General features: G+C 34.7%; 1 protein-coding gene and 1 long non-coding RNA gene across 8 annotated transcripts in view; one reads left to right on the forward strand and one right to left on the reverse strand.

Moving 5' to 3' along the window:
* The window catches only part of LOC110350292 (uncharacterized), a 37738-nt gene extending 33421 nt beyond the window's left edge, over positions 1-4317 (reverse strand). Inside the window, exon 1 of the long non-coding RNA XR_002396760.2 lies at positions 4129-4317. This is a non-coding gene — a long non-coding RNA (uncharacterized LOC110350292). The remainder of the gene's footprint in view (positions 1-4128) is intronic.
* Dmd (dystrophin) overlaps positions 4115-13248 on the forward strand; it is a 2486572-nt gene continuing 2477438 nt past the window's right edge. For all 7 annotated transcript variants that reach the window (XM_004850043.4, XM_087189971.1, XM_087189973.1 and 4 more), the window contains exon 1: positions 4115-4300. In XM_004850043.4, the coding sequence (XP_004850100.2) occupies positions 4219-4300 (82 nt within the window). In that variant the 5' untranslated portion in view covers positions 4115-4218. The remainder of the gene's footprint in view (positions 4301-13248) is intronic.

A 13248-nucleotide genomic window follows, 5' to 3' on the forward strand; every position in this document is an offset into this window, starting at 1 on the left:
GTAATTCCTCTCATTCAAAAGGTCTATTTCTACTTAAAAGTTTCACTACATGTCATATCATTTATTTATTTATTTATAAGTATCTTATGTTTACTGGTGGTATTTTATTTATTTGTTAGGTGTTTTTGTGTGGCACTGAAGACTGAGCACATAGCTTTCCCACCGAGCTACATCCCAACTCTTTAAATTTTTTTTTTTTTTAATTTTGAGATAGCATCTCCATACATTGCTAAACTGCCTGGGGATGGACTCTGTTGTGATACTCCTGCCTCAGACTTCCAGAATATTGATTACAGATGTATGCCACCACTCCTGCCTAAACTGGTAATATTTTTTAAAATATAAGTTTCTAATTATTTCTGAGATAAACAATTAACTTTTGGATATTAACATTGCATCCATAAACTTTATTAGATGTACTGTTCAATTCTAATAGCTCATCTGATATTCTTTGAATTTTCTATATGCAGTTAGCTTGAAACAACAACAGCCTTTTTCTCCCTTACCAAGCCTTATACTACATATTTAATTTTCTTGACTTATTCTACTGTTTTCTGTACATTATGAATAGATACATTTTATGAGATTAAGCAAGTTCTCTACTATTATTAGTTTCCCAGGAGATGTGTGTGTGTGTGTCTGACACACAGAGACAAAAACTTATTTTTTCCATTACTTTTTCTGCATTTATTTGTATCCATTTTTTTATTTTTAAAAATCAGGTTAATTTTTCGTATTGGTATATTTTAGATGTACACAGTGATCACATTCATCGTATGTAATTTGCACCTGTACATAGTTTATCTTGATTCGTTTTCCTCCATCCCCACCACCCCCTTCAACCCCTCTTCTGCTCCTTATTTGCAAAAGCTTTGTTTCTATTTTTTTCTACTCTGCTTTTTTTTTTCCTTTTCCCTTCTTTCTTCTCCCCTCTCCTCTCCCTTGTTCCCCTTCCCATTTGAATATTTTCTTCCCTTCCCAATATCTATTATACGTTTTGGTCCTTATCTACACTTTTGGTTTCCCACACCCGAGAAACAATGCATTATTTAAACATACATGTTCAATTTATTTCACTTAAGGGTATGGTCTCAAAGTGCATCCATTTAACTACAAATGCCTCAAGTTTATCCTTTTTATGCCAGCTGTTCCTCAGATAAATGGCTAACATCTAGAATATATAAAGAACTCAAATAATCAGACTCTCAAAATTTAAAGACCCAATCCAAAAATGGGCATCTGAAATGAATAGATACTTCTCAGACAAAGAACTACAAACAGCAAATACATGAAAAAATGTTGAACATCACTGGTCATTCGAGAGATACAAATTAAAACAACACTGAGATTTCATCTCCAGAAAGAATGGCTGCTATCAAGAAATCAAACAATAACAAATGCTGGCAGGGCTGTACGGAAAAAGGAACCTTTTTCTACTGTTGGATTGAGTGTAGACTGTGCAACCACTGTGGAAATCAGGGTGGCAATTCCTGAAAAATCTAAAAAAAAAGAAGTTCCACGTGACCCAGCTATTTCCCATCTTGTTGTCTTTCTGAGAGAATTAAAAGCATTGTACCACAGTGATATATGCACCGCCATGTTTATAGCAGCACAATTTATAATAGTTAAATCTTAGAAACAGCCCAAATGCCCATCAACTCATGAATGGATAAAGAAGATATGGTATTTTTATCTGTTTCTTTTTATGTTATGAATCACAGTGATTGGTGGTTTCAAGTGTTAAAATGATCCTTTTCTTGCCCCCAAACACCCAACTTTGTTCTACTACCCCCAATTGGGCTTGAAAATATTATGGATATGGTACAAATAATACCTTTCTAGCAGCTTCTAGATATTTCTTTTTTGTATGATAATTGAATTGATTAGTTCCCAGTTAAAAGACATTGAGATTGTTTTCCATATGTGTGCCTACTTTAATAAAGCTTCAATACCTCTTACAATATCCTTATATATTGATGATTTTATTCATATAGATAGATTATAAAGGAGAACGATAGGCAAAAGATTTTAGATCCTTTAATAGCTATTATCAAGTTATTTTCTTAAAATGTATCAATACTGCACCAGTATGGAATATAAACATTTTTTGTCATAATCTTTCCAGCACTAAATATCATCTTGCTTGTTTTTCCTTCCAGCTGACAGACAGGAAATGTTAACTCCTTTTTCCTTTTTAGATTATGAGACAGTTAACTATCTTCTTATGTCTTTATTGGTTATTTGCATATTCTCTTTGTGGATTTTCTGTTCAGTTTCTATATTCACATTTTCTAATTTTTTGTTTGACTTTTCAAAACAATTTGTAGACTTTTATTAAGATACAAATATTAAACCTTTGTAACAGATGTTTCAAATGTTTTTATCTTAGTTTATTATGCTTTTTCACTTTATCATAACATCTTTGGATTTATATAAATTTTTACTTCTTATGTAGCTGAAAAAGCAATTTTCTCTTTGAAGCCATCTGGGGTTAGAATAGATTGATAATATAGAAAGGAGTATGTCACAATGCTTGTGATTTTTCTGAATTTCAGAAAACTCATGCTTTTATTCTTTTAAACAGAAACTGTGCTGTAACTAAATATTTACTACTTTTTGAAACTGTTAGTACTGATATATCTTAAAGTTGGGGACTTGGGAAAGCTAAAAGGTCTGACTATAAACAACAGATTTTTCAATATGCATAGCTTCTCAGGATGAAGCCAGTTGTGAGTTATCCTTGTTGAGAATCCAATGTGAAAGTCACAGAGGGCTGAAACTAAAAAAAACCTACAATTCGACTTAACTATGTCAAAATATGTTTTGTCAAAATAAAATATCCACTGCCAATTTGGCAAGGGAAAACAGAATTGCCAAATTTGCTTTGCAATTTTTTGGAGGCGCTGCAGATGAAGCCTAAGGCCTTGTACATGCTAGGCAGTGCTATTCCACTGAGCTCCATCGCCATTCCAAAACATATGCTTTTATTCTAAAGCATTGTAGGGAAAGTGGAAGAGAGTTACTGGTAATATTGTCTTGATGAAGGCATAGGGCCCTTTTACCACAATGTGAAAAACATCAAGTTTGAAAAAAAAAATAGTTGAAAATTGGAAACACCTGGGAGCTTGTGACAACATTCAGATGAGAGCCCAGTAATGATCAATCTTCCTCTCTGGGGGTGGAAATCAGACACTGAGTTTGTGAACGTCCCCAGATAACGCCAATGTCTAACCGTATTTGAGAACCAGGGTTTTAGAAAGGACAAGAATCAACTTAAATTAAAAAGGAAGGTGAGAAAATCCCCAGCTATTGCTAGGTCGATTGCCAAGTTTCTCTTGTAAAGTTAATTTTTTTTCAGTAGATGATGAGTAAGAATTAGTGTTACTGGGTTGCTGCAGGAAGAATTGCAGGATACCTTATATGGGGGTATTAGGATACTAACCAAATGAAAGTCACTTCTGAAATTTTTAGAAAATAGTCATCTGAGCTGTTTATAGTCCAATCTAATTCTAGACTCAGTGGTGGGAGGAAGGGGTGGAGGAGGCAGAGTGAATGTACACACAGAAGAGTAGCTTTGGCAAAATTTCCTAAAAAATAATTAAATGTCCTCAGCTGATATTATCTAGAACGGGTCAGTGCCCTCACGTACAAAAATGGGGTACACAACATGTAAGTGACCCAGACAGCTTCCGTGAGTAACCCTTCTCCCCAGGGTAGTCATCTTAGAAGTGGCAAAGCTAAATCATTCATGACCTCATGTGCTGCTTTTGGCAAGCGGCTCCCTAATTGCTCCTGTTTTTGCATCGATTCTGCGCAGCGTGGAAAACGAGTCTCCAACTTGCTTGTGGATTTATTGACCATCAGTTCCCTCTTCAGCTTTCACCTGACAGGGCTCGCCCGCTCTATTTTAGAGCAAGGAGCTGGGAGCAGCACCTGTTCCCCAGTCTCTAATGATGGGCTGGGCATTTTGACGGCGCCCTCCTTCAATCAACCCACCCCCAGGTGTCAGTGTTTCTGCTTTCCACCTCACCCCGCCCTTCCCGCCGCTCCGCATCTCTACCTCCGTGGGTGAGGACCCGGGGAGGAGGGAAATCCGCCCTCAGAGACACAAGCTCCCCAGCTAGTTACCTGCTTTGGAGAGCATCAAGTCGATCGGGCGAACCCACCTGCATGCCAAAGTTTGGGACGTGGGGGAGCTGGGGCACCTAACGTGAGGCCATGGCTCAACAGTGGGGTCCGGAGGAGACCGGGGAAGATGCGGCTGGAGACGGATTCACCGACGTCATCAAGAGTCGCGCTGGTAGGACCCCGTTGTCTCGCTTTTTACTGTGGGGTTATAAAATGTACCCTGCTGAGTGTCGGCAGAGGCTGTGCCCTGGAAGTTGGCACAGGGTTGAGGAAAGTTGTGTGGCGCCCAGAAGCAGAGCAGCTGCGTGGGAACGGCATTGCGCCCCCAAGCGAGGGGAGGGCGGGGAATCACTCGGGGCGCGTCCGGGGGAGGAGGGTGCTGCTCTCGGGGAAAGCAGAAACTGAAGTTTGCCTTTTGGGCCAAGTGGATGATGATGATGATGTTGTTTTAATTTAAAAAGGCACCGGATATCGATTTTATTAGATATTAACTTGTAAAAATTAAACATGCAAGAATGACCAAATTGATTCAAAAGAAATATTGTGATAGCCTTTAGGGAAGGAGAGATGAAGTATGAGAAGACACCTTGTCAGGGTGTGGTCCACCGCTTGGAGTTAAGAAATGTGAGAAGTTTCACCTTCCTTCTAGCAGCGCTGAAGGAAAATGTCTCAGCGGTACATATGAAATCTTGCGTGACCAGAGCACAGCTACAGGAGTTGAAAGTCGTTATAGCAGTAGGACCGAAAAGTCTAAGGCTTTTGCTGCCACTTCCTACTTCTCTACCTCCCCGCCTACTGCCTGCGCGCCTGTAAATTTTATTTGTATTAAATCTGATGTTTGGTAGTCAGGCCTACGTGTGGAAACGCTTGCAACTCAGGACGGGTCTTTAAGGCTATAAATGGAAGCAGCTGTTTAGCTTTCCCTAAGGATAAAGTTTCAGCTGTCTGAATCTACTGCCTCTCACCCTCCCTTGGAAAAGCATCAATTTGCGTACAGCAAAATAATAGAGTTCTACATTTTTTATGTACATTTCAGGGTATTGAAGAGGGCAGAGATATAAAGTCACTGTACATGTTTTTTTGAAGTGAGGTGAAAGAGAAGGTCACAAGAGAAAACAGAAAGGAGTAAAATACAAAAGTTGAGTAAAGTATAGACAAGATTTCAAAAGATGGTAGACTAGGATTTTGGGAACTTTAATGTGGTCTTGTAGTTACAAGTAGTACAAATTGGTGGATGATGCCTGGAAGTCACAAAATAATAGTGCCTCTGACAATGTCTGGGAGAAATTGTTTTAAGATCACACTTACCTTCTTCTTGCCTCTTTCATAAGCTGAAATGTTTTAGATATTAAAAGAAGCAGGAAACTTTTTAAAACAAAATACCCTAAGCATAATAAAATTGACTTTAAGTAGATACTCTAAAATAGCGTCAAAAAATTGGATATTTTTATACACTGGTTTACAATTCCTGTTTATATTGGACAACCTTCAGATTAAAATCATCTGAAATATGCAAACGATATTTACTATACACCTGTTACATAGAATTGGTTTGAAAAATGTGTGAATTTAGCGATTAATTTTACATGCTTATTCTATTTATCACTGTTCTCAAACTTAAACTTGCCAATCCAAAGAGTGAAAAAGAAAAGGCCTCAGAAATATAGTCTCAAAGCTAGATTCATATAAGTTTGTGTGTTTTGGACACAGCTAGATTGACTCCATCCTGAAGAAAATTCAACCTGCACTTATATTACTTAGGATTTCATATTTGATACTACTATTGAGACATTTAAGAATGCAGTGATTGAATTGTTTTTTTTTATCGATGAAATTAAGCTTTTACTTGAAATCTAAATTATATAGGATAAATAACAGTTCAATGGGTTATCAATTTTTTCAAAATCGATCTTTTATCTTTTTCATAGGTCCATTTCCTTATGAATTTAAAATATAAACTAATATTTACATTGAATATTTAAATTCTGTACCTCGATGAAACCAGTTTGGGATTTTTTTCTATTTTTGTTTTGTTAATTATGAAGCTTAAGAGGTGACTATGAATTATAAATGGTGTGTGTAGCCAGATGCTGTTACCAGCAAAAAGTATAATGTGTTTTGGCTGTAGTGCTGCCAGAAAGAGCAAACCAAAGAAAATGTTGTTACATTGGCTACAACTTCCATAGAAACTCTCCTTCTTTTCTCTTTCACTCCCATATTTTACACTGTTTCTAGTCCTAAAAAAGGGCAAGAGAAATTTTAGAGTGTGTTATTAAAATGCTTCAAAAAGCAAAAAAAAAAAAAAAAATGAGAGGTTTATGACTTTAGTTGTATTGGAGATTCCTTTTTATATTTTAATAAGTAGAACTGTTTTTCAAAAATTGAGGAAACACAGGTGATTATAATAGACATTGATAATACAAGTGTAAACTTCATTAGCTTGATTTTATACAGTGATTCTGGTTCATCATTTGATGAAAAGTCACAATCTGGGAATCTCACTATTTCTCCCATTACAACTGCATATTTTTTAACTCATTTTCTTAAGCAAGCAGGCTTCTCAGTGATTATGATTTACATATAGAGCCTCACGAATCATAATGTCAGTACCACCCTTGAGAAGTCCCATTCCTTGGATTAAAATCGATTGCTATAAAACAAATATCTCAAAACAGAACTTTTATGTATAAACTTCAGATATCTTAAAGATAGAATCTCAGTGTTCAAAAGAATTGAAGTACAGGATATTTACAACAGTTTTTTCTTGTTTGGGTACAGAAAATATGGGTACTTGATCTCCAATTTGGTAATGTTTTTCTGTAATTAGAAATATCCCAGTGTAATATAAGTAACCCCATGCTGATAATCTTTCAAAATCAGATGTAAATTTAAGCCAGATTCCTTCTATGACATTTTTGGGGTCTGTATTTGGCATCTCCTAGCATACCTTTAGATGTTTTACTGGCACAAAACAATACATAAGTAATTGAGGAAAGTATATCTAAATATTTGTATTATGAAAGTTTTTTTGAACCTCTTGAACATGGAAAGAAGTTCAGATATTACACCACAAGAAAATCAGCTAAAAGTTATTTGTCTTATGAAGAGAATAGAAAAGTTCATTTCAGTCTACTATAACAAATACCTTTCTGGTAAGCAATTTTATTTTAACATTGCACATTTCCTTCCAAATTATAACTATACAAGATTGTTGTATCAAAAATTGGTAAGTTTTATTTTGCCCACTCATGTTTACAAGAAGCCTAATATTAACAATATATAGACTTTGTAATAAATATTAAAACACACTAGATTTATTAATTAGTATGATGTCTTTCATTTGAGTGTGGTAGAGTAGAAACAAAATGCAAAGTAAAGGATGGATTGGATAGAAGAAAACAAGGGGATAGATCTCTTGCAAATGGGAAGGGGCCCAGGATACAGAATGTGAGAGGAGAGGGGTAGAGGAAGAGGAAGTAAGACTTAAGATGTGCCATGAACAGATACCAAATACAATGAATGTAGACATTATATGTCATAAACATGATCTAATAGTAAGAATGAAAATGAAAAGGGATTTGGACATGGAGGGAGATGGATAAGAAGGGAAAGGGGATTTTTTTAAAAAACCCATTTTATATACATTTACCTATTCCTCAAGAATGTAAACTTCAGGTAGTGCAAACATGTACAAATAAAATAAAAATATGAAACACAAATACAATGTAATTGAACTTTTTACAGTTTGAGCAAGTGCTTCTACATTGTACTCTTAACATATATGCAAGTAAAAATTATATATTCTCAAGAGTAAAGCAAATATCAAAGTTGCAAATATACTGGGAATTTTCCCAGTAGAAAATATCAATAAGAAATCAGAAGACATTTTGTATAATCATTCTTTCAAAAAATAACCTTTTACTTGTAAATATTACTAGACCATTCCATATGCAAAAAGTTATTCTAGTAATGAAGTTCTGTACTTATTTGTAACAAGAAAACTATATGTTCATATCATATAGGAGGGGGCTTAGTTCATTGTGCATGTTGCTAGAGGACCAGTTTTGGTGTATAAAAACAACTAAAAGATCGAATGTTAGATTTTGCTTTGTTTTAATGTGTAAGAATTCTTTTCCACACAGATTTTGCTAAGGAAGTTATAGGAAATATTTTTCACAGATATCAGCTACTAAAATTTGTTGTACTATATTTTAAGTATTACCTTGTTTCAGATAATTGAGCGTAACAGTCAACCTTATTAGGTCTAATAACTAGAAAATTAGAGAACCATTCATTTTCATCCTGGACTACAAGTAGAACCATTGCTATCTATGGGAGCTGAATGTCTTCATATAAGTTATTTACTACTATACCATTATTGTTTTCAAATAGATGTATTAAATTTTATCTGCTATGGTAGCAAATTATATTCTATTCTTTCCTCCGAGGAGACACTCAGAAATTATCATACTGAATTAATGTGCACATTTGGCTTGAAATGGAGTACAACTTCTAAGTTTCTGCTGAAAGTTTTGCATAAAGTATGATAGCTCTTCCTAATGTAATAAATTTAACCAATTTATCATGACATTCAGTAATTCTGAGCTCTAAGTTTCTCACTGTATAAATTCTGTTCTCTCACAATGAATTTGAAAGTAATATTAATGAATTTAATAGTTGGTGAAAATGTGCTTTGTTATTAAGGGATATCAAATAGTATGCTGGAGCTACTTACTATTGACTCATGAGACGCAATTTTGTGACTCTGTTACTAAATTGACATTCAGTGACCTCATGGTGGTACAGTGTCTTAAAATTGCCATGGTAAGATTATTTGTACTACAGAAATTGGCAAATATCATTAAGAACATTTTCTTTATTATTTATTTTGAGGCCTAGTTGTTAAAATTACATTGAAGCTCTTGATTATATATGCATTCTGCTACCAAATAACAAAGGAAATCATGGCCTTAACAAATTTAACATAACAAATTTAGAGATAGACCTCTTTTCAGCTTTGGTTTGATGTTTCATTGATTTCAGGGCTGGCATCTCCATGATTTTCTTGGCCTTTTTATGATTGCAATCTTTCCAGCAGACTGTTAGTTATTTCTCATAGTAAGAACTATGTCATGTGACCATCTTTAAGTGGAAAGGGTGCTGAGATTGTAAAAAAAATTACCTTTTATGGCCATTTTTGGAAAATTACAAGAAGGATGAGGAAATAGAAATGATATTAGAATAGCTGGCTATTCCAAACAATGCAAACTGATTTACTTAATTTGTTTAAATGTTGTTTCTTGTGTTTGAGTAAACCATATAGTGGTTCTTAAACATCTCAGTTCCTCACATTTATTCAATCATAAATCTATCTCGGACTTGTATCATGAGTTCTTTCTTCTCATTTCCATTACAACAGGTGAAGCCCGTCATGGAACATGGACTTAAAGATTTAATTGCTGTAATTCTGTGTACCTAGTTTAGGACATGAAGTTGCCCTTTGAATTCTGTCTTCTAGTGAAACCTGTCCTGGGTAATCCCCTGAAATGGGCACACTATTTTAAGAATGGGCATAATTAATTCTGTCAAACATCCACAACTACAAGCATGCCCAGAAACAAGCATAGTATATACATCACTGTGGAATATTAAATGGATATATTTTGATCTAAGAAAGATGACTGGGATGACCACTTGTAAACAACTTCAGATTGTTATCTGTCATTATAGCAATGGAAAACTGGTATACCTTGTATACCTAAGAAGACATTTTTAATATAAAATGCTCTTATCTATTTTGTCCCTCAAACTATCTTGTTTTCTCTGTCCCTTCTTGTAACATGAGTTGAGGCACTTAAGATGACCTATGAATTCAGAATTTGTATTATATAAAGTTGAAAAATCTATTTCCATCTTGTATAATTCTGAAACATCACCAAAAAAGTGTAGAAATTAGGAAAATAAGCCACATATCATTTAGTGACTTGAATATGTCAATTTTACATATATGCATTTGACATAAAATGCTGTGACTAAAATAAATACTAACAAAGATTAAATTGATAGTATAAGTTTGCTAAAGATCAAAGAGAAACTAATTTTCAATGAACAAGGAATAGATAATAGGTTTGGCCTGGTGAGAACATCAATGGGTACCTAATGTCACATAGTCGAAGTTAAGAAAAAAATATTGGTCAGGCACTTTAGAAAACTGACAAGCAGAAATTAGCTTTTGGGCTTGCCTAGATTTGGAAGCTGGAGTACCTGTCATGCTCCTTCAATAGTTGTCTGCCCTAAGCATTATAACTACAGGGGAGACTTTTGGGGTAATATGAATGCCTGGCGCATCATATAAAGTCTCTTATTTATTTTATCTGGGGGATGGCAACTGGGTCCTGATAATCTGCCAGCATTTCTGTTGAGCAGTCAATTCTGAGATACCTCATCATAGGGACCATCCTAGGTTTTTTGTTCTGTGGTAATGACTGAAGTTTCCAGTTTTCCTCATGGTTGTACAATGTGAAGAATCACAGCTTTCAACTCACTAGCACTCAGTGACTTATGTTTATGGAAATTGTATCCCTCCTCAAAACGGAAAACAACACCCAGTGTCTATTGTACATATGTATTAACTTTTCATTTTTGTTACCAAAATGCCTGACACCCACAATTTAGAGGAAATGATTTCAGAGGATTCAGTGCATGTTCAGGTAGTTCCAAGGCAGAAACATCATGGCAAAAGGGAGTGTCAGGGCAGTGCTACCTAGGTGGCCTGGAAACAGAGCAGGAAAACAGTGCCAGAGGGGAAGTGGCCATGGCCCAGATATAGTCTCCAAGATCAGGCCTCCGTGACCTACACGGACCCACCTAAAAGTATGCTTTGCTAATCTCACAGGCAGCACCCAAGCCAATCAACTTGACAATTAAATTTAACTCTCACAATATCTATCTTGATGAAAGTCAGAGGTTAAAGAACTTGTAGGTTTCAAGAGCAGAAAATAACCTAAAAATCAGAAGTAGCTATATGAACTTGCCACATGGTTAATATCTTTATTAATCATCCATCTAAAATGGTGGGATAATTAACTCCTTTTTTTTATTTCTAGAAATTAAGTAGGATAACTTCCATTATTGGAATTTTGTTGGAGGCACATAGAAAAGAAGTGTCTTATATTTAGAGATCACAAACCGGCAGACAACAGGCAAAATTAATCCCAGGGATGTGTATGGTTGACATGCAGCATAGTGAGTGTCAGACAAGAAGGAGGTATTTCTTAGAGCATGCACCTCTACCTCTAGTTCTTAGAGACCCAATATTCCTTAATATGCTGAAATATATATATAATTTATATATATAAATTATGTGTATATATATATACACCTTACTATATTGCTTTACTCATAATTCCCGTTTGAACTCAGAAGGTACTTTTTCCTTTATCGATTTCAGAGTTTGGAATCATAATCTATATACTCCAAGCCCATGGTATAGGTGTGATATGAAGGAAAAACAAACCTCTATGAAGAAGGAGACTTGATAAAAGTTAGAATGTTAATACACCTAAGAGTTTATAATGCACTCCATTATACATTTTTGGGTACTGTACCTGTAGTTTTCATTATAACAAATGTGAGAGAGCCACGTGACTATTTTCTCCTCTCTTTTTCTCCTTCCTCCCTTTCCTATACTTCCTATTTCCCTGTTGAACTTCAGTATCACTTTTCAGAATGCCAGTTAATCCCATCAATACTATAGTACAATTAAATTTACAATATAAATAGATTTCTTTATGCCCTTGCAACAATTTTATAGCTTTAAGCCTATGGGGAAATATGTTCCAAGTTTCATTACGCCAACTTTCAATTCAATTTTTGGATAAAACTTGTACAAATTTTAGACTGCTTTCACTTTATTTTACAACATAATTTCTATGTTTAAGAATCTAGCAATTAGATATTGAATTTTGGCTTTTATACAAGGACTAGCTGATATTGGTATTCAAAACATTGGGGACAGACATTAATCATATCTCTCTACCACATTGCTTCCTCATATTTGACTGTGAATTAGACTTCTCCAAACATAGATCACTATGTGTGCCTTCAGACTTGTTTATTAGTTGTAAGATCTCCCTTGAGGTTTCATTATTCATAGGTTCCAAAGTGCTGCTGACCTTGATGGCCTTTAGGCCATCTTTTAGACCATACTTTGAGACACACTATTCTGGTATAAAAGTTGGAAAGGAATTATTGGTCACTGATGGATAAAAACCAGTGCAATTGGGTAGTTCTTTGATCTTGAAAACAAAACAGAAAATGACATATAAAATTGTTTAGGACTATTAGAATTGGAATTGTTCCTAGTAGTATGTGTCCCTATGATATTGATGTTTGGTTCCTTAACCTTTTCTTGCTCAACCTCTATCTGTATTTTGAAAGTAAAAGGTTAAGGCAGTTGAAATGACGTCATCTATACAGAGTTCTTCCTTACTGGAACTGTATATCTTAAATTGAATTTATCCTTTGTTGTATCTTTAAAATTACCATTCATTAAATTGAATGCAGTTAACTTTATATGAGAGGTGTGTGTCTATTGATAAGGCAGATGAACAAGTGAACAAGTGAGGGGGAACAGTCTAAATTCTGTAGTATTATTGAACGAAGATATTTAATTGGAACAAACAAAATGAAGGTGCAGGTATACCAGTGCATGAGGTAGAATGGTAGATAAGTGTTTAGTGGAAACATGGAATGATAGTGTTTGTAAAATGATTTTTAATGGGAGGACACTGTAATCACTGTACAGATTTTAATAATATAGTCATCATTAGCAATGTGAATATAAGGATTTACCTGAAAAGTGGAAATAAAACAAGTTATACCTGATAACTTGTTCCTGATAGTAATTTTACTAAATCAGTTCTCCTGTAATTGTAGTATGACAGCAGAGATTTATTTTAAAATGAAGTAGATTGACAATATTTGATTTTTCACACATTATGTAAAATGCATTAAGTATATTAGTTAACATGTATTAATAATCATAAAATCTCTAGATGTCTTTTCTTTTTTGAATTTATACATGGCTAATTACCAAGGTCATAAGTTTGGGAATGGGCT

This window comes from Heterocephalus glaber, unplaced genomic scaffold, assembly GCF_053883595.1.
Source record: "Heterocephalus glaber isolate CG9 unplaced genomic scaffold, H.glaber_assembly_v1.0 deba00001547, whole genome shotgun sequence".
Classification (NCBI taxonomy): domain Eukaryota; kingdom Metazoa; phylum Chordata; class Mammalia; order Rodentia; family Bathyergidae; genus Heterocephalus; species Heterocephalus glaber.